The following is a 22,613-nucleotide window of genomic DNA, read 5'->3' as shown; positions in this document are numbered from 1 at the left end:
CTCAGGTTTCATCCCCATCTTCAAACCAGTCCAGTGACTCTGAGTATGAACTTGAGTTTGTACAAAAAATATTTATTTCACTGATAGTTCTACTTTAATTAATACAAATTCTTTCTTAACCCTTGAATTTAATTAATTATTTCAGTGGACTTAATATCAGTGTTTTATTTGATGGCCTTTGTGCCCTCAAAACATTTACAAGGCCAAAGGCCAAGTTGCCTTGCCCCTAAAAAGATGAAATTCCAGGCCTGTTTATAGCCATTTAATTTTGGAACATATCATATATTTCTTGATGTTCATCATATGGGCTATTCTTACGAATCATATAGACCCATGCTGGATTCAGCACAACCATATACCTTTCCAACAAACCCTGAATGCTATTTCTAAGGCAAACTTAAACAAAGTAGTCCATAAGAAAGTGAATACATTCATCATGGACATTGATATTTATATATTTTCTGCCTATTATATGTTTGTAGGACTGAGAGTTCACATATCAAGATATTCACATATTCTGTTATTTGAAACCTTCTGTACACTGTCACACATTTTGTACAATTAGACCTAGCTGTCTGAAGTTACATGAGATCAAATCAGGTCCCATTTGGCTGTAGTTTGCCCTTTGGGGTGTGTCACAAACAATACAGTATCTTTAAATGTAATCATCACTTAAAGTCTTTTGCAGTAAAGTAATTTCTAAGATTCCATTCCATATGTAGGACACCTTAGAGAATATGAAAAACATTGTTGTGGTTAGTTCTACTGTACCTCTGGTAGGGGTAGCTCAAAAACGAAAGTACATTTGGGGTCCTGTCTAGCCTAAAATGACACACACACTGCAAAATCTGTACTCTACTGACCTCTACTGACAACTTTGACAGTGTGGAACTGTGGATAAGTGGCATGGATGTATAATTTCCCACCATAGATGTTAAAATTGGCATTGGTTTTGATTGGCTTAATTGTTTCATAATGACAATAGGACAAGACTGTGTGTGTGTGTGTGTGTGTGTGTGTGTGTGTGTGTGTGTGTGTGTGTGTGTGTGTGTGTGTGTGTGTGTGTGTGTGTGTGTGTGTGTGTGTGTGTGTGTGTGTGTGTGTGTGCGCGCGCGTGTGTGCGTGTGAGCAGCCACATTTCCCGGATGTGGCTGCTGTGGCTAGCCTGACACTCAGCCTGAATTTGCATTTCGTTTCACTCCATGCTGCACACATTAAATAGAACAACATTGCATGGTCATATGGCTGGTGCTGTGATTAGGTCTACAGTCAGACTTAAAGATACAGGAAATGTATTTCCTGCTGCATTGTGTGCACCTTTCCCCTAACCAGAGATATATAATGTCTGTGGAAGTATTGATTTAGGACCTCAACATAGTTGTGTGTACAGTAATTAATACAGTTGTTTGAATTATTAAATACATACGATATAGTTTGGGCAACTAAGACGTGTGCAGCAGGCCAGCAGCCAAATCCGGCAGAGAGCATCTGACATAATAGAACCAAACACACACACACACACACACACAGACACACACACACACACACACACACACACACACACACACACACACACACACACACACACACACACACACACACACACACACACACACACACACACACACACACACACACACACACACACACACACACACACACACACACACACACACACACTCATAGGAAGAAGGAAACAGGTGGCTGACCTGTAATAACCATTAACCAACCAAGTGGAGTGCCTGCATGAAGCTCTCTATTGTTGCCCTTTCTACATCGGCAATTCAATATGCTGTGTGTTGGACATACACACCATACATTGATGTTTTGGAGATTATTAAACATTATGTGTGTATATATATATATATATATATATATATATATACACACACTGTACATACAATGTGTGATTGCCTGGGCATGTGCCCATGCAATATTATGAATTAATGTAGCCTACTAATAGAGGATATGCGCATGCTTAAAGTGAATGGCACATCGAGTGGCAAATCGAGTGGCAAAGAAACATGCAAAATGAGTTTAACATTGTTTAATGTTGTTTAATGCAATCAGATATGACTTTTCTGTTTGGATGCATGGGCTGTCAAGACCAGAAAGTATTTTTTTGACACTCTAGGCATTCCTGCATAACTTCCGGGTTTGATGATGATGTCACACGTATATCCTCTATATTTTAACCTAAACTGAATTTTCAGTGTGTACATACCAGCACGTGTTTTCCACGATATGTCCTTCTTAAATGTGCGTGGAAGTTATTTTTGGCAAGCGACAACGTCGTACTACGAATTCGAAGTGTAAAAACCAGGTATTACGCACATTAGTCTAGGACCTGGCTAAGATATGTATGCACTTAATTTAGGAGAGATTATCTCAACTGTTCTTGGCTAATATGACCCCAAGGAACAACTTAGGAACTATGAGAAATTCTCTATCCGGGGCGAAATACTCGGAAATGACCACGCCCCAGTCGCCCCTTTTAAAATGACCGCTACTTCAAACATGGCTCTTGGATCTTCTAAACCGTTGGAGCTACAGATTTTCTGAGGTGCTCAAAATGTTCATAATACTCATGTTTAGTGAAAAATAGAAAAGTGTAAAATGTCAAATTTTATATTTTATTACAGAACAGCTAAAACAAACGGCTAAAAACGGTCAACTTATTACAGTCCAGGGCCATAATAATATTTTTGCGTGAATCAATCTAAAAGCACCAAATATGTCCCAGATATAACCCAGGGCATGCTCTGATGATGTAGCAAGGGTGCCCGAGCCAGCAACCTTCGGGATCATCATAGTGGCCAAATCCAATATGGCCACCACCTGAAAAAGGTTTTGGCTAGATGAGCCAAAACCAGAACCAGATGAGCTAAAAATGCAAACTTGGTGTCTAAATCATTTTTTTTTGACCACTAGAAACATGTTGGAATGCTTATCTTAATGATTGAATCTATCTAGAGGACTCTAATGTGCATATCACATATATGGCCACTATGTTATGAAACAACCAATGTATCTTACAGATGTAATTTTATTGAAACAATAGAATGATTTAGAGTAGAACTCATTCCTAATTATACAGCTACAGCTAGTGCAGTATGTGCAACAATGCACAGCATAAATGTAATCCTATCATAGGATGTATATAATTTGAACAATCTGTATTATTGTACATTGTACATAATTGTCTTGGTGTTACAACAGCAACAGAACTGATAGGCCTACATACATTCAGCATGTCAAAAGGCCATTACATCCCAGATTTCAGTACGTTGGTCTGGTATTGGGACTCCATGACTAAGACTTGGGAACCTTACTGGACCCATCTTGCAGATGCCAGTAAAGCTTGCACCATCCTCCTCTACCGTGGCTTCAAAAGTCATGTAGTGGACATAAAGCAAATTATGCGAAGCTGGAGTCCATTGCACCTCGATATAGAAGTTGTATGATTAGAACAAAACAAATCTGTGATTCTAATTTAAACATAATATTGTTAAAAATCTATACACCTTTGACTAGTATGATATTATTCAATTTATACTGAGCATTGCTCTGCATTTACTGTACTGGCTGTTGCTGTATAATGTGCTGTTGTTGTATAATTTGGGTTCATATTCTATTCTTTCAACATCTGTACACAGGTTGTTTCTTTTCTTCATCTTGATCTTAACTCATTCCAACAACTCTACACTCAAATCTGGATGAAACTTTATGTTACGTAACCTTTTTGATATAGGCCATATTTGTAATAAGCAAATCAGAGTGCTCTAGATGGCTTCAATCAATAATATGAGAATTCTAATGTGTTTTTAATGCTCACAAAGTATAAAATAGACACCAAGTTTACAAAAATGTAAAAAGGTAAAACTAATTGTCAGATAGTCGCCATCTTTGAAATATGCAAAATAGAGGTCCAGCCACACCCAGCCATAAAGATAAGCGTTCCAACATGTTTCTAATTGTCAAAAAACATGATTTAGACACCAAGTTCGCATTCATAGCTCATCTGGTTCAAAAATCATAGACAAAACCTTTTTCAGGTGGCGGCCATATTGGATTTGGCCACTATGATGACCTGAAGGGTTGCTGGCTCGGGCACGGGTTTTCCAAACATGAGTATTCTGAACATTTTGAGCACCTCAGAAAATCTGTAGCTCCAACGGTTTAGAAGATAGTTAGTGGAGTCACAAATGGAGGTTCCGTGACCATCCTTTGGCAAGGATGGTTTGACGATTGATTTGACCTCTATGGACCCTTTAAAAAAGATTTAGCCCCCAGGTCCCTCCCAAAAATCCCGGCATTTTTTGCTAGACAGCCAAATTCAAAATGGCGCCCGGCGCCATCTCTAAAAATTAACTTTTGATCTGGATGACCTAGAATCATGTATGAAAGCACTTTTCCATACAAGTCAACCATGAGGATTCCAAATCTGACACAATTTTAATTGTAAGACCTCGTTTTGACTCCGAAATTCAAGATGGCCGACATAGTAGAGTAAAAACTTATACCCAGGGGGCAAAGGGGGGTATGCTGCATTTGCCCTGCCATAAAAGGTTGGCCACCAGAAATAATATCTATGACCCAGTAGGATAACAACCTATATGGACAACAAGGTCACCTTGCTGCTGGAAATCCAATACGGCCGCCTCAATATTATCAGAAAATAGCTTTGGCAATAACTTTTGAACCAGATGGGCTAGAAATAAAAACTTGGTGTCTATTTCATGGTTTCAGAGCATGAGAAACTCAATGGAATACTTATCTTTATGATTGGGTGTGTCTGGACCTTTCATTTGCATATTTCCAAGATGGACGCCACGCAAAAATGAGTTTTACTATGACTTTTACAGTGACAGCTGACTGTTATGGCAAAAAGTCTGCTTTTTAATTAATATGAACACATTTGGTCAGTTTGAGCTTTAATTTATATGTTGTCAATATGGCAGACCCACACCATGAGTCTGGTCAGAGTCGTGTAATCCGGGATGCAGAGATGGTAGTCAAGGCAGCAGTGGGGACATAGATTGGTGAAGCAATCGGAGGACGCGCCTGCTCCGGGCGCCTGGGTTTGGATCCGCCCTTCGAGACCATGGATTGCTCTCGTTCTCTCAGTCTACTGTCCAGTGAACAGAAGAAGACAAGCATAATGAAGCTTAACACTTTCTACACTCAAAACACAAAATCTAAAAAATCTAAGGGGAAAACCTCAGGACCTGGCAAGAGCAATGAAATCACTGCCCTCCTGCGCATGACCCAAATCATAGCCAGTGGTGGAGAACTCAACCTTGTTGACTTTATAGGCAACCACGAGTGCAGTGACTTCCCCCCTTCCCTCTTCCAGGAAGATGGCAGGATGAGAACAGGTACCAAGGCAAGCCTTGTTAAGGTCCTGAATGAGGAGACCAAAGTTGCATGCATCCCTGACCTGCCTACAAAAGACATAAAAACAGCAGTAGTTATTGATGCCATGTATGCCATGCGCCATTGGTCGTTCCTGAAAGGTGAAGCATTTGGAACAATCGCTTAACGATACCAACGTCTGCTGTTGAATGATGTGCCTGCTGGCACAGAGATCATTCCCTTCTGTTTTGACCGGTACAGTGGACCTAGTCTTAAGACAGCTGAGCAAGAACACAGATATGCTTGACCAAAACCTACCAAAGAATATGAAGTTAGTATGCATTACACAGCTCCAGATCCTCAGGAGTTTTTTGCTGTGTCAGCTAACAAGGCAAACCTATTGAGTTTCCTCTGTGACGAATGGTGTGAAAATGAGAAACTTAAGTCAGCCCTTGGTCCAACACATCTTTACCTGGGTGGGGGGTTTAAAGAAGAGACAAGGAGTGTGGTGATCAAGGAGGGGTCTATTGAAGATGTCCCTGCACTAGAATCCACACAACAGGAGGCTGATACAAGAATAATACTCCACACCCTGTACAGTGTCCAGAATGACAAAGTTGACAGAGTTGTCATCCATGCCAATGACACAGACATCATCATCATGTGCCTTTACTATGCAGCAACCCATCTCAGATGCCTTCCAGAGCTGTGGGTGAGAACAGAGCAAAATTCATACCTTCCTATCCATCAAATGGTATCAGCACTGGGGCTCGCACAGTGTCGTGCCCTGCCCTTTATCCATAGTTTAAGTGGCAGAGATACTGTACCACCAGCTATCCCTTCTTCACTGGGAAGAAGGTATGGTTCAAGGCCATCATGCGTCTGGATCTCTGCACTTGAGGAGTTTGGTGAAAACTCTTATGATTCCCTCTCAGATGACGTCCATCAATCCGGCGCGAGACCTCACAATTGCTGTATATACATCCAAAGCGGACCACCAGGAGGATTTTGACCTGAGTAAGCTTAGAGTGTACAAGTTCCTCAATAATAGATCAACCCTCTTAAAGCTGCTGCCCCCGACAGAGAATGCCTTTGACCTGCACCTGAGAAGAGCTGTTCTAGCAACCATAATAGATAAATGTGCACATATCGCCAAGCCGGATATTCCTTCTTTCACAGAGTATGGATGGTCTCTCAGTGCTAGCAATGCAGTCCCCCTTGCATCTACCGAGCCAGCCTGACCTGTGTCAATGAACAAGGCAATATCATGCAGCTGTATCAAAGGCTGCCAGAAAAACTGTTCCCGTGCAAAGAAGGCAATTCCATGCTACTTAGGATGCCGTTGCCAGGGACTAGAGACATGATGCAGCAAGATCAGTGCAACACATGACAACAGTGACAGTGAATAGCATTTTACCATAGTATCATTGGCTTTAGAAGCAGGCAAGACAGCACCATAGAGGTCAAAATGAACCTTTTGTAGGCAACCTCAACTCCGCTTTTACTCTATTTGTCACTAAGTACTCTATCTTTTGTTATGTTACTTGAATGCATACCACTATGTTAATTTGTATAGCCCTAAAGTTGAAGTTTTTGGCAAGTCTTGGAGTGTGCATGTGTCTGTTTATATCGTATTTAGTTTATTAAAATGATACATATTAATACATTGTGGGCTTTTTCTCCGATTTTTCTCTGCAATCATCCCCACAACTATAGATCTATAAATCAATAAATCTGAGGGAAAATGTAATACCATACATTATTTATGACTGCAGCCATATTGACAACATATAAATTAAAGCTCAAACTGACCAAATGTGTTCATATTGCTTAAAAAGCAGACTTTTTGCCATAACAGCCAGCTGTCACTGTAAAAGTCATAGTAAAACTCATTTTTGCGTGGCGTCCATCTTGGAAATATGCAAATGAAAGGTCCAGACACACCCAATCATAAAGATAAGTATTCCATTGAGTTTCTCATGCTCTGAAACCATGAAATAGACACCAAGTTTTTATTTCTAGCCCATCTGGTTCAAAAGTTATTGCCAAAGCTATTTTCTGATAATATTGAGGCGGCCGTATTGGATTTCCAGCAGCAAGGTGACCTTGTTGTCCATATAGGTTGTGATCCTACTGGGTCATAGATATTATTTCTGGTGGCCAACCTTTTAGGCAGGGCAAATGCAGCATACCCCCCTTTGCCCCCTGGGTATAAGTTTTTACTCTACTGGAAAAGTGCCTTCATACATGATTCTAGGTCATCCAGATCAAAAGTTAATTTTTAGAGACGGCGCCGGGCGTCATTTTGAATTTGGCTGTCTAGCAAAAAATGCCGGGATTTTTGGGAGGGACCTGGGGGCTAAATCTTTTTTAAAGGGTCCATAGAGGTCAAATCAATCGTCAAACCATCCTTGCCAAAGGATGGTCACGGAACCTCCATTTGTGACTCCACTAAGTGCCATGTTGGAAGTGTGGTCATTTTAAAAAGGGCGTGGTCATTTTCGGGTATTTCTCATAGTTCCTAAGTTGTTCCCTAGGGTCATATTAGCCAAAAACAGTTGAGATATTCTCTCCTAAATTAAGTGCATACATATCTTAGCCAGGTCCTATAGCCCTAGAATGTCTGTGATCTTACATACATTTCAAGTATTTGAAATACTTGAAATGTATGTAAGATCACAGACATTCTAGGGCTAGGTCCTCTACTACATTACGCACCAGAGAGGAGCAGGAAGAGAGTGTTCACCAGTGGTGTATTATGTAGATCGGCTATTTTCACTTCTTTAAACTGTTTCTTTACTGTCTGTTATTTAAATTTGTTTTCCAATTCATGGAATTTCTTTGTTTTCTTTTGTTGTTGTTTTTAATATCTGAATTTCTTTAGATGTTCTGTTATGTTTTGAAATAATAATAAACAAAGACAAAATGTATAGGATACAAAAATAAATAAAGGAATATTTATTTACTCGCGACCCATAAAAATTGGTCCGCGACCCACTGTTTGGGAAACAGTGGTGTGTACACAACACAAGCAAGGAGGGCTCAGTCGTCACTCAGAACACTCCCGTAGGCGCACGGGGGAGATTGTTTAAGGAATCTTTAAGTACAGCCATGGCGGCGAGCCTGTCCGGTGTTCTTCTGTTTGTCTTCTGTGTACTCGTTGTCCCCACTGCCTCTGGTGAGTGTGATATTATCAGCCCTTCATGTCTCTTCGCCATATTGTCGGGTTTCATAGCGGGGGTTTCTAGCTTCGGGCCCGGGCCGACTAGAGGTCTATGTAAAGAGGAACAGACTAGAGCCCCGGCCCCCGGGTCGATGCTAAAGGTAGTTAGCTACGCAGTAACAGATGGTTTGCCTGCTAGTTCGTGTGTGAGTGTCATGTTTAAAAGCATCTTTGTTTTCTTTCGGGCGCAGTTCTCTAAAAAGGATCATGTCTTTGTGATATAGTCGTCATTTTGTTGCCAAAATGATCACGGACTGACAGAATTGAACGTGACAGTGTGTTCTGTATGTAGCCCACACACACACACACACACACACACACACACACACACACACACACACACACACACACACACACACACGGCCAAAAGTAATTAGTTGTTTTTAATTGGTGCCCCATCATCAGTCCTGCTCTGAATGGACATCTCAATGCTACAGGAGCCTTGATACAACACTGACATATACATAGTTATTCCGTCTTGATCGAAGGCTAATGCAACAGCAGAGCTTCAATCATATTCTAGACCTGTGGGTCGGGACCCCCAGGGGGGTCCCCACATGATTTTGGAGAGGTCCCCAAATGACAGTAAAGTGACAATTTAAGGACCTTTAAGACCTTTTTAATACCTATTTATTTTTTAATGAAAAAAGATCATTACTGCGTCAAAAGGAATCAACAAACTATACTATAAAATCTGGTCAAACATTGTCCAACTTGTCAGATAAAATAAGAAACAAACATGTTCTACAAACATTTAGAAAATACCCGGTCTACAAGCTCGAGCTTGTATATCTGCTTAGCTATTTTCACAATGTTTATCTGTAGGAACTGAGTCAAACAAAATGTAATGCCTCAACTCCTACTGCACATTCCAAGTGAGTATCCGGGTGGGAGGTCCCCAGTTGGGGGGTCACGGCCTGAAAAGGTTGAGAACCACTGCTCTATAGTATCCTGTCTTGATCCAAGGCTAATGCTACAGCAGAGCTACAATCATATTCTACACAAATGAGTGCTTCAATTTTTATGGCATTGTTAGTGGAAGCCATGGCCGTTTCCTGTGTGGAATGACAACAGTTCAACGCCCCCCCCTCCCCCCCTCCCCCATGCCCCCCCCCTCCCCCATGCTCCCCCATACAGAAATGTTTTTTTCTTTTTAACCCTTTCATATGTGAGCCAGGCATAATCGCCCAACAATGGCGTTATGACCTACCTCATCAATGGCAATATCAAATATGGCTTAAATGAAAGCAAATCACAAACATGCAGTAATTAACTTTGTAACATGTAATTTGTTTTATACCGACATTATATATTGTTGTTGTTAGCAGTTTGCTAATGTTGGAGTGAGTGATAAATTAACCCCTTTGAATCCCTCTGCCTCTAACATTCTCCACTGTTCTGGGATGACTTTTCATAAATTGGAACATTGCTGCTGCAATTTGCTGATTTCTTTTGAGGGGGCGGGGGGGGGTATTTATCCCATGATGTAATGCTTAGTAATCACGCGCACAGTTCATTTAAATGAGAACATATGATATCACAGCTTCAAGCAGCAGTTCTATTTTTACATGTCATTCTTTGAGGAAGTTGGTCATGTTCACATAAATTCCATGGCACTCACCTCTTTGAGTTGTTTTGTGTCGACTTAACTCACCGTCACCAATATTATATCCAATTTTGAATCTGACACTGAGTGTGCTTGGTCCAACGCTGTACTATGTCACCAATACATTGCAATCTATTAAAACCATCTTCATACTGTCTGCAGGGGACCGCAACTGTAAAGCCTACACAGATGGATTTGGATCCCATGATGAACTATCATGCAACTATCAGTTTTGCTGCGGAAGCTGTATCAACAGATACTGCTGCAGTGATAGCTTTTGGCGTTTTGACGAAGATAAACAGGAAGATTGTGACAGGTATTGATTCTAAACTAAACTATATTCATACGGCAGGGGACCGCCACTGTAAGTCCTACATAGATGATGATCATTTGGATTCCATGCTAAAATAACATGCAACAGAGGATGGTTTTGCTGCGGAAGCTGCTTCAACAGATACTGCTGCAAAGATGACTATTGGTGTTTAGATGAAGATAAACAGGAATATTGTGGCAGGCAGGTATTGATTCTAAACTAAACTTTCTTCATACAGCAGGGGACCGCTTCTGTTATTCCTACACAGACACTAACAACCATCAGTTACATGAAACCCAAAAATGCAAGATAAATGGGTTTTGCTGTGGAAGCTGCGAATACAAATTCTGCTGCGATAAGACAATTTGGCGCTTTCCTGAAGATAAACAGGGTTGTCCTGAGAGGTATTCTATTCTATAATGCAGTGTTTCCCAAACAGTGGGTTGGGACCAATTTATATGGGTTGCAAGTATATACATATATATTCCCCTTTTTTCCATTTTGTACATTAAAACATATATATACACGTGTATATATATTATTTCAAAAGACAAAAAAAAAGAGTTTTCAGAAATAAGAAATCTAATAATTTTCAAGTAGTGAAAATAGCAGATCTACAAGCTCACAACACATCACAAGCTTGTAGATTGGCTGTTTTCACTAGTTTGTGTCAGAGAGACATAAAATGTATCTTTTGGGTCTCGAACTGAAAGGTTTGGGAGCCACTGCAACCGTATACAGTCTATGACAGTGTTTAGCCAAGTCTCGGAAAAGATGTGCTGTGATTGCCCAGTAGTCACTTTGATTGGCAGTTGTGCCGAACCCTCACCTCAGAACATGATTTACGATTCTGTCCCTATCAAGTTATGTCCCTAACATAACTTGAACGGCACTGAGTCGGCTGAAGCAGACTTCGCAACGTTCGCCACGGCGACTCGCTCGCCTAAGCTCGCTCGGCGGTGCTTCTCGTGGCTCAAGTCTGCTTCAGACGGCGCGCCTCCGTCGCAGACAAAAACGATACTTTATCGGCGGAAAAAAATAGTCTGCGGTTGTCGGAAACATTGTGCCGGTAGTGGGATTCGATCCCAGGAGGTTGGGGATGAAAGTCTAATGATTAGCGAGGCATGCCACCGAGAGCAGATTCTGAATTGAGGTTACGGACTGTATTTGAATGTGACCCTGCCTCTTTTTTGGTAGAAACAGCCAGTTCGTTCTTTCATTTCAACCAATCAGAATAAGCTATGGGCGGTCCTTGGCAAAACACTGACGTAGACTGTATATATACGGCCAATGCAATAATGGACAATAGGCCTCCAAAGATACCGTAACACAAAAAACTCAAGAGAACTCACTCACACTGCCTCATTCATGAACTCCTCAGTACATAATTCACACATACCGTACATGGAATTGGAATTTTGAAATATGGGAATAGTTTCCACGCAGTTTTAGCCTCCACATTTAGATCAGTCACCAGACGTTTTGGTAAGCAGTGATCTCCGATCGTCTGGCTAGTGGCTACACGAGACTAAGTTGACATTTGAGGATTTTTCTGTGTAACATTGTTAATACTCATTAAACAAAATGCATGATGCGGTTGTTAAAGTAAAGCTATGTGGAAGGGAGAAAATATACCTTAAAGTTATGAATGTCTACTTTTATTTCAGTAATTGATGTCAATTAACACATCGGGTGCCAAACACGGTCTGAACCGTGTGTTTACATAGTGGCGGTTGCCGCGGTTCCGAAGCTTCGGTGCCGAACACGGTCTGAACCGTGATTTCAGTCTTTTTGTTTTTTTCGTTTTTCTCCGCGCGGGCGGGGCTAGAGCAGCTCTGGGAGCACCCATTGTAATCCTGCGAAGGAAGTGCCAGATCGCTCACCGGAAACGCTTTTTTTTTTCCCCCATCCGCTTCCTGTCTATTTCCTACTTTGAAACGCCTATATCTCCAAATCTGTTTCCTGTGGGGAAAAACGGTCATGCGCGATCCCCCCCCCCCGTTGTAACCCGCGAGTGGAATGTTATGGTTCCAGCCTGTAGCCAGGCTCATGGCAGAATATGAATCGATGCTTTTTTTTGCGTGGATTTGCTTGTAACGCACGCGGAAACTTTAAACAGCAAAGCGCAGTCAATGGGGAGAATGCTGGCACCCACGGTAAGTTGTTATGAAAAAATGCTGGCACCCGATGTGTTAAAATAAAAAATATATTTTCTCACAGACGGTGTCAGATTCATAGTTTGTTGCGAATGGTTACGTTGTCTTCCTGTTTAAGTCCTTAGATATCCCACTTTATAAACTTTTTTTTTGTATCTCCATTTCTCTTGATGCTATTGTGAAATAGCAAGATTATATGAAACGTACATTTATTTCATTCATTTATTAATAATAATTAATACTTTTAGTTACTAGCACTTTAGCACATCCACATTGTAGACAACGTGAGCCCTAGCATCCCTTTTCTGAATCTGTATATGTCGTTGGCAAAAGTAGACAAACAGATCTACCTACCTATCTACTTCAGCTTGTGTTTTATGGACAATATCAATATGAATTTGTGTGTATTCATATATATGTTTTTTTTCTCCCCCTGTCTTAGCTTTGGCATGCACGAGACTGTTACCATTGCCTCGGGTGTTGCGGGTGTTGTCATCATGATCATCCTCTTCATCTGCTGCTGTGTGTGTCCCTGCTGCTGCCTATACAAGATGTGCCGGAAGCCACAACGTAAGGAGCACTTTGCTAATAAATAATAATGCAAATGGTTTAATGTACAAAGCATCTAGAGCTGGCACTATTTAGTTCCACCTAGCTGCAATTTCAGTAGCTGATAAGTAGTCTAACCATTAGATAATTAACCATGACACCCCTACTTGGGGAAAAGTGAAACAAATAACATTATTTATTTAATAAAAATAAAGAAACTAGTTAAAACAGCACATCTACATACTCACAAAGGGTTGCAACATGCCATAAACTTGAGATCTGCTATTTTCGCTACTTATCCTACAATAACATATATTGATAGTGTTTAAGCAGTAATACATATACGATGGAGAACTATAACTTGAGATATTGGCACTGATGTGCTATCGACCTCGCGTCATGTATCAGCATCCCAGGAAGATTATTGATGTTATACCACAGTGTCATTATAAATACTGACATACGTTGGCTAGCGGCTTTTGTTGGATTACAGTTAAGCTAAATAAGGGGTAATATGTTTGTAGTACCATATTGGGAGATATTGAGACTGATTTATAATTCCTCTCAGCCAATCACAGTATGATGTTGGAACTGACTGGCATACTCATGACATACCATGCCTATCAACCAACCAGATTATGTGATTTGAGCTATATGTTATATAATAAGAAAATGTATTGTCTGCTTGAGGGGTGACACCTCTGACCTGTTGGTGACAAATCACTGGATTTCATGAAAATGTCATAATTACTTTGAAGGCATCACTCTTTTCCCCAAAAAATCTATCAGTTTTCTCTTTTTTTCGTTGTTATTCAAAGTACGTTTACACAAGAGGCACTAAAATACTGATTATTAAAACTACACATTAAAATCCCCTCTTAATGATACACTGACTAGACAAAGTCTTGAAATAAGGAACTAAAAGTTCCTCTCTGTCTGGTCTGATCACCCATGTGAGCTGTGGAAGGATAGGAAAATACCGTAGAACTTGTTGGATATGACTTAGTTAACATTTACTATCACACACCACATGATCTTCATTACTAGTATATACATGAACAGAAACAAAAGCCAAGAGTACAGCACAAACTGAACCTTCTATGCACACAGAGTTAAAAACAAAGTAGATACAATAGCTGTTCCAGACGATAGGCTCATGGCATCATAGAGGCTAATCTATGACTAACCGTTGCTTAGCTTTTAGTAGATCTGCTAAGTGTACTGGGTATGCATAACTGTAACTGCTGGATAGCCCCTTGCTCTTAGAGAAGGTAGTTGTTAACTTTGCAGCCTCCCAATTTTTCCATTCAAAGGAGCTTTATTGGCATGAGAAAACATACGTTTACATTGCCAAAGTAAGTGTCAAAATATAATACCGGTTTAAATTCAGACCACACAAGAAATCTTTAAACAGGAACTTAACAACCTATTTCAGCGTGAACACACATGTTTCACATATTCAAATAATGCATTCAATGTGAAATGACTTCTCTTTCTCAGAATGTCCCACTCACATTGGATGCACTCATTTAGAGATGCCTGGTAAAGAAACAAACCCACTCTGTTTACCCATATACAGAAAGCCACCATGTGGCCTTCTGTATATGGCTATCTGTTTTGGTTGAGAAGGCTGCTGATTCAGACCTTCTGTCCCCTCCTGGCAGCTCTTAATTGAGTACTCCAGTGGTATGCAGTACAGCACCACGTCGTTTTCCAACTTTTTCATCCTGTAGACTAGAGGAAGGACTACTGTTATTCGTGCTGGAAATGCAGAGACCTGAATCCTTGCAATGAACACTCAAGATTGGAACGAGAATCAATTGCTAGCATTATGAAGTGGCCCTTACAGTAATGTACCAACTTCAGAAATTGTTTTTAGTGTCAAATTGCTCTTAATTCAATAAAGAAAGAAAAATATGATTAAATCATACAGTAGGTACAATAGATACAAAATAATGTTTACAAATTGCTTTAGATTGAAGTTCAGGAAAAGTAATGGGTGAGTTGGATAACAGTTCAAATTGTGAGGGACGTGGCAGATTATTGACATAATCTAAGCAATCCTTTATATTCAGATCTTGTGTGTTTTGAGGGGACAATTGTGAGGGACTCAGCAGATTATTGTGCAGTTTTTGGGCTGCAAGTCTTGGCCAGAGCAGAAGGGTGGGTTAAATTCCAGCGTCTGGCTCTAGCATCTCTATTTTCCCTCTCCCACGTCCCCATGCTCTTCTTCCCCATTTATTCTTACTGCTTTTCTCTCGCTCTTGTATTGCCTCAATCTAGCCCTGCTCAATGATTTTGACCCATAACCCCTCCCTAGACTAGTTCCTCAATAACATTCTCTCAATGGTTGAAAACATCAAAGTTCTGTCTATGAGTATGTGTGTATGTTGGTACATGCCAAGATATATTATTTGGTACACACTTGTGATTCCAGTCTGTGGTTTTAGACAGCCTGTCCTTGCCAGACAGAAGTCTCAGAGTGCAGCAGGCTGGAGGAGAGAGAGGGAGCTTGGAAACTCTGACTGAGGCTGTTGCATGTTGGGATCCAAATCAGGAATTTCAGAACTCCACCTTGTGTGACTCATTGTTTCTACGACAACCACAGCACGTCATTGGCAGGAAGTGGTCACAATGAGTCCTCACTGTGGAAGATTAGTTGGTGGTGCAGATGAACTGTCTCTCTCTTCTCTCTCTCTCTCACTCACTCACACGCACACACTCGCACGCAAGCGCGCGCGCGCACACACACACACACACACACACACACACACACACACACACACACACACACACACACACACACACACACACACACACTTTGAACAACCCTAGACAAACAAGAGTTCTCTCTGAAAACAACCCTGTCTTTAAATGCAACCTCACATGTAGCCTCACTTCTCGCAATGCAAGGGTGTTCTTTAAGTGGAAGAACTATGTGTGTCTGGCCCTCCCTCAGTGAAAAGGAGAAGCCAGGAATTACAATGAAATAGAGTTGACTTGGAATACTGGAAGGTTATATTTGAGTTATACTTTTGCTTACTCTGAGTGATTAATTTTCAGCTTGTTGTAATCACATCAGAGTTTTATCACATTTAGAAAATATTCTAGCAGAGCGGACAAATTGTGTGAATATAGCACAGCTTTCATTAGTTTCTGACTGAATGTTTGTGATTACGGCGGGCTAAAATGTATATCCCTTTTTCCTCCCAAAAAAATCAAGCTTTATCTTGTAGTATTCCTAATTTCTACATATGTTTATAAAAAATAAAATAAAATAATAATGGTAAGCATTTTACTTTGAAAGCATGTTTACAAAGTGTTTTGCAATAATACAAATATTGACACATTAAAAGACATGCAGAAATCTTACCTTTTTAAATCATTTATTAAAAGGAAATTTAAAAGAGAGAGGGAATAGAGATCCTCAGGAAAACTGTCTCTGGGCCTGTCTTGAACCTTGATCTCTGAACTGCAGGGAGAGCTTTCTCCAAGGATCTCAGGCAATGTTCATGGCTTGGGGGGGTTACAAGGTCAGAACTACAGCCAAATCAGGAATTTCAGAACTCCACCTTGTGTGACTCATTGTGATTGATTGATAAAATGCATTAGCCTGGTAAACCCTCCCTCCGGAAATCTCATTTCCATTTGATTTCAGGAGTGAGTCTGGCCTGAACCGCCTTTCTGCAATAATCGCTCTATACGCCAACTGACGAGCCTATCAGCGTCGTCGCACATCGTTCTGTGATTGACGGCGACAGTTGGCCAATCAGGTGGCGAGTTCGAGTGAGCCCGAAGGAAGCCGAGTGCAGCCTGACTGGGGCCGACAAAAGACGAACGGCAGCCATTGTTGTTGTCCGAGTGCCTTCACGTCTTATTTTAGTTTTTAAAACGGTCTCAAACTTTTTTTTTGAGGCACGGAATTTACTATTAAGATATCGTTTGGATAGAATTTAGTTGTTTAACTTCATATATGTGGTCAATTAATCATGACAGAGCCTATTTAAAAATATAAATTTAGAGAACCGGCAGGGGCGGGGAGTGACAGGCATGTATCCCAATAAGGCAACCTATTTTCGGCATGGCCGTCCCAAAAGTCCCGTTGCGTCACATAGTCTGGAGCTCGTCAAAATGAACTGCTGATTGGCTGAAGGGGAAAAACGATCGTTGGTTGAAGGGGTTGTCAGTCAACGGTATTACTCCCGCCCAACTCCAGCCCACAGCGAATATTGCAGAAAGGCGGTTCAGGCCAGACTCACTCCTGAAATCAAATGGAAATGAGATTTCCGGAGGGAGGGTTTACCAGGCTAAAAATGCATAGCTGTATTGTACCAAAGTTATACACCTGTGTTGTCTTTTTAACCTTTTGTATACCACAGTATAAATACACCTCTTGTACTTTTCTCTTGTGTTTATCCACAGCTGTGATAGCGACCACCACACATACCACAGTGGTGACCTCTAATCCTCAGCAGTACCCCCAGCAGTACCCCCAGCAGCCAACAGCCCATGCACCGCCACAATCCTACCAGGGGACACAGTACCCAGGCTACCAACCTATACCAGCCCAACCAGGCTATGGAGCCCAGCCAGGCTATGGAGCCCAGCCCATGCCCCAGGGCTACGGTGCGCCCACTGCACCCTACCAGGGACAGCCTTACACACCAGGACCCCCACCTCCGTATCAGGAAGCTGGTGAGTGTTTAATATTTTTGACTGCAGTGCCGGTTGCCCCAATGAGGAGAGATTATCCTGAATAACACAAGTTTGATCCCTGTACTGTCCTGCACATCAGACCTGTGTCCCGTTTGTCCACTCTAGCTCCTAAGCCACTGCCGGCTAAAATGTTTTTATCCGGGTTGCTTTTTATATTATTTCTTAAAGGCATACTATATTATTTTTGTTAATAGATAGCACCACTCTGAACTGTAGATTATAAAATATTCTTCAAAATTCCGAATGCAATTTTTAACACTGGCTGCATCCCAGGTCTCTAAATTAAATCCTTGTTTTCTTCACTTGTGCGAGTTGTGTCCTTTCCTTGTGCCACAGTCCCTCTCGCAAGGCGAGGGTGTATGGAGTCAGCAAGGCAAGCAGATAGGAAACAAAGAAATGTTGTTTAGTGAAGTGGCACGTCGTCTCCTCTGTAGCGCCACGTTAAGCGATGCCCATTTCTGATGACGACACAGCTGAGCCACTTGATGACACTGTTTAGTAGACATAAACTGCTCTGATGGCAATCAAAAACATTCTTTGGTAATGCCACAGTTTAATTTGCCCCACTACTGTTTCACATCGGCATCCCTGCGAAACCAACGAGTGCACTTGTAACATAACATTGCCTGCTGTAGGGACGGAGTCATGCTGTTCAGCTAGGAAAGTCTTCCTGGAAGGAAACTCATGTTTCCTCGGTCATAGCTCCTCAGTGATGTCTCCTTATCCTCACTCCTCGCTCCTTGGAGCAGAAATAAGAGACTTGACATAACAGTCAAAATGGTGCACGAGTTGAACTTCCGGTTCAAGTGAGGATAAAGAAGGCAAAAGACTTGGGATGCAGCCACTGGGTACTCACATAATTACGAGGTACGTTTATAGTAAATGCGTTCAAAATAGCTGTAGCCGGATGTGGAGGAGTGGATCCTGTTGCGTTTCGAAAGCATACGTCTGAATAAAAATGTAAAAAAGGAACTGCAGGCAAAAGCATGTTTATTTGTCGGGGACGGAACTGAGGTTGCTGTTATAACCACTGACTCAAACTGCCTGAATATAACATCATTCCAGCAAAGCGTACTTTATGGTGGCTTTACTTGCTCTTTATATCAAAATTAAAATGTTCTGTTCTTCTTCCCCCAGCTGCTCCAGGCTACTCTCCTGCACCGATGCCTTATAGCCAGGCAGCGTATGCACCCGGTCAACCAGCATATCCTCTACAGCCACCTAGTCCGGCCCAGCCCCAGCCCAATGCACCACCCGCCCAGCCAGACTACCTTGCCCAGCCCGCCTTCAACCCGGCCTACGCTCCACCTCCGCCCAAGACTGGCCATTAGACCAGGCCACAACATCCTGGTCCGTGTTCAATGTGCTGGACTTTTTTTTAGGACTTGGAAATATGTCCGTGTTTGGAAATGTGCGATATGTTTAACTGATGAGGAACGCTTTTGAGTGTGACGTTGTATTTTGGTGGTTAGATGTGAAGATGTGATGCCTGTAATCTCTTGAGGTGTTCCAGTACATGTAGGTTTTTTATTGCATGACGTCACAGTGTAACCTCAGTCAGTAAGAACTATTATTTGTTTCTTTTTGAGCTATTTCTTTGTCACCGACCATGCTAGGGAACAAAACCACTGAGTTTGTTTTTTAATGTTGTATCTAAATACATCTCAGTTGCAAGTTTCAGCCTCCTGATCATGTCCCCAGAGTCTCCCCTTGTTTCTTGTATGCTTTGTGAAGATAAGCCTGTCGTTGAATCCGTAATTCAACCAGTCTATTCACCAGCCACAGTGAATAGAATTTGGCCCAAAGGTCAAATTTAGGTGGGACTTTAAAACTGCCATTAAGTATGAACATTATTGCTTGCTGCTGTTTTATTTTACACTGATAAACACTGTTCTGTTGTGTATCCCTGTTTTTGAAACGATAAATACGTTGTGTTTGTCACCTCCAGAGTTATTTGTACCCTTGATAGACATTTTCTGCATCTTTATCAAGGGTGTACAAATATTAGAGGTCACTCTGTGCCACAAAGGATTTTACCTGGACTCGGAATGAGACTGATGTATAGAATTATTTTCATTGCAAGACTCCTAATGTATTACCTTTTCATTAGAGGCATATCAGTCAAATGTTAAAAGAAAACCGTGTATGTCCCAGACATAGGAGATATCACTTTTACTCTTGCCTTATCCATAGATGTATTCTTTCCCCCTCTGTATCATTGTTTCCTTTTTACTCTTATTGTGAACTAACAGCCAAAGGGAATGTTCATGTGTTGTCATCTGCTGTACCCAACATAGATAGTATCTTCATCTGGTAGTTTTATGCTTAAAGGACAACTTTAGTTTTTTACAACCAAGGTTTATATTTTAGCTTGTAATTAAAGTAAATAAAAGATGAGTGTTATTTTTTTTTTCATTTGCTGCTTTCTACAGTTTTGGCAATTTTTGCGATATTTTTTACAGTGGGTGGGGGCATTCTGTCCGGTGGCTAAATATGCCTTTTTTACACAATAAAAAAGGTCCTGTGGTCTTTGATGGCCAGATGTGAGTTATTGGGGGCTAGAAGAGCTACTGTAAATAATAATAAAGAAAACACCAGGTTATTGTGTAAAAAAAGACATATTTAGCCACCGGACAGAATGCCCCCGCCCACTGTAAAAAAGATCGCGAAAATTGCTAAAACTATAGAAAGCAGTACATTTAAAAAATGTAACACTCATATTTTATTTACTTTAATTACAATCTAAAACATAAACCTTGGTTGTAAAAAACTAAAGTTGTCCTTTAAGGTTCTGAAATAGTTAACTTAGGTGCCCTGTTCACAGCAGTGTTCTTCTCAGGTGTTGGTTAGAGCAAGAAAAAAGTACATAAAAAGCTGAAAGTATTCTAGTACATCTCATGTTTTATTATATATTTCTTTGTATATCACTGCTGAAAATGGATTTGAAGCCTTTTCAGTGTTTGGTAGACTACTTGACTACTTTCATCTCTTTTGTACTGAACTTGCTTTGAAACCTTTAGAAATGGAAACGTATGCTCCTGAGGTACAGTACATGCACTGAGAACGTAAAAATTCCGTGCAATTTCAGTGTGTTCCAGATGAAGTTTAATTTTGCTCAGGATGCTTAAGTGTTTCGTATGCCCACTTTTATAGCTGTAGCTAGATGTTGACCATAGTTAGAATGTAAATGAATGTGTAGCAGATAGCAGCTTAGAATGAAACGACCACAGCACAGGATTTATTCCTCTATATTCAGTTGACTGCACTGTCAAGTCATTTGTAAGCAAAGCAGGAATAATTATGGAAACCCAGTGCAAGAGACAACTGTGCCTTCTTTAACCCGACATTTCAACAAAAAAATCTCTAGATGTTCTATTTATTTGTGTTTTGACATTTACACTCTTCGTTTGAGGAAATAATGTCTTTCCACTCTTGCTTCACTGGTGATGGGAAGTCTTTCATTTTCAGTAAGTGCAGACTGTCTGCCATTTTGCAATTGACCTCCATCCTCAGTTAGGTCTTCTAGTTTGAGTCACAAATGTGTTTTTTACTATTTAACCATTTTCTATTCACTGTTTTTTCACCATGGTTATCCATGTTTTGTGGCATATGCTTTGGGAAAATAAATGTGTATTTTGTGAAATATTTACCTATAGCTATGCCTATCTGTTGCTTTACCAAATAATGTTGTGATTTTATAACTACTATTGTGGTTTTGATTAACTTACCAAGCCATTCTGCAGTTTCACTGTGGTCAGATTATGTGTAACCTCTATTCTCTGGGGTATAAGAATCCCCAATCTGGTTATTTTGCAACACAAAATGCCTTCCTCTTTGGATGTCACATTGTCTTTCAAACTCAGTTTGTCTGTAAATATATGACCAATCCATCAATTCTGTGTCTTGCTTACTGAGGGGAGGGGTGCATGAACACATCTTGTCTACTGCTAGTCCTGTCTGTGACCTCCCTGACAGTGGAGGGGTAGGTCACAGACCGGGCTAGTAAGCAGATTCTCAACTTCTCTGTACAAGAAATTTGCTTTGAGAGGGTTAAGTGAAGTGGTATAAAGTTACAAAACTGTTTTGGAAATTATTTTCTTTCCTCGCATGGTATTACATAAGTTAAAAGTTTCCAAAAGAGTGTAACGCACTTTGTCTTGCATTTAAAAGCCTGTCATTATTCATGGTTAACTATTGAAAACAAACGAAAATATGGTCTTGCATTTCAGCTCAGTTGAGCCTTCATTGGCGGCTTAAACTGAACCCTTCCTCCCGCTTAACATACCATTTTACAACGAAAGAGCGCACCTTTTCTTTCATTTTCATGTTTCAGAGATGGACACAGTAAGAGCAAGCTCTGTGAGTTCTGTGCATATATGGCATGCATAATGTTTAGGCTATTGCAATAACTTGTAACTAATAACTGCAATTGAGGTTTTGCTGAATTTGTGTCCTTACATAAAGCTCATGTCACTAAATCTTAACTTTGACAAAGTATAGGCTATAAATGGCTTTAACAGTCTCAGTAAATATGAGTGACTATTTGATTCTGTATCCTGTGTTGCTGTTTTCTATTTTATTTTAAGTGACTTCAAGTTGTGTGTCTGGATGGATACTCTATTCAAAAACTATATGAAGGTCAATCTGCCAATCTGTTTTCTCCAAATTAAAGGCCTAAGGTTCTAAGTACAACGT

General features: G+C 40.7%; 1 protein-coding gene across 1 annotated transcript; it reads left to right on the top strand.

Annotated features, from left to right (window-relative positions):
- The first annotated feature begins 8,399 nt into the window (after positions 1–8,399).
- LOC311049792 (protein shisa-5-like) lies at positions 8,400–22,470 on the top strand. The gene is made up of 5 exons (XM_084063642.1): positions 8,400–8,533; positions 10,347–10,500; positions 13,096–13,223; positions 17,625–17,897; positions 19,056–22,470. Exons 1-5 carry the CDS (start codon positions 8,467–8,469, stop codon positions 19,247–19,249), a joined length of 816 nt encoding a protein of 271 aa, XP_083919768.1. The 5' UTR covers positions 8,400–8,466; the 3' UTR covers positions 19,250–22,470.
- Positions 22,471–22,613: the final 143 nt, after the last annotated feature.

This window comes from Gymnoscopelus microlampas (assembly GCF_963454915.1).
Source record: "Gymnoscopelus microlampas genome assembly, chromosome: 7".
Lineage (NCBI taxonomy): Eukaryota > Metazoa > Chordata > Actinopteri > Myctophiformes > Myctophidae > Gymnoscopelus > Gymnoscopelus microlampas.
Note: the sequence above shows the minus strand (reverse complement) of the source record. Positions and strands in the feature narration are given on the sequence as shown.

Coding starts and splice junctions, on each gene's coding strand:
- LOC311049792 (XM_084063642.1), top strand. CDS start 8,467: ATGGCGGCGAGCCTGTCCGGTGTTCTTCTGTTTGTCTTCTGTGTACTC. Junction 10,501..13,095: donor AAACAGGAAGATTGTGACAG/GTATTGATTCTA, acceptor CCCCTGTCTTAG/CTTTGGCATGCACGAGACTG. Junction 17,898..19,055: donor ACCTCCGTATCAGGAAGCTG/GTGAGTGTTTAA, acceptor TTCTTCCCCCAG/CTGCTCCAGGCTACTCTCCT.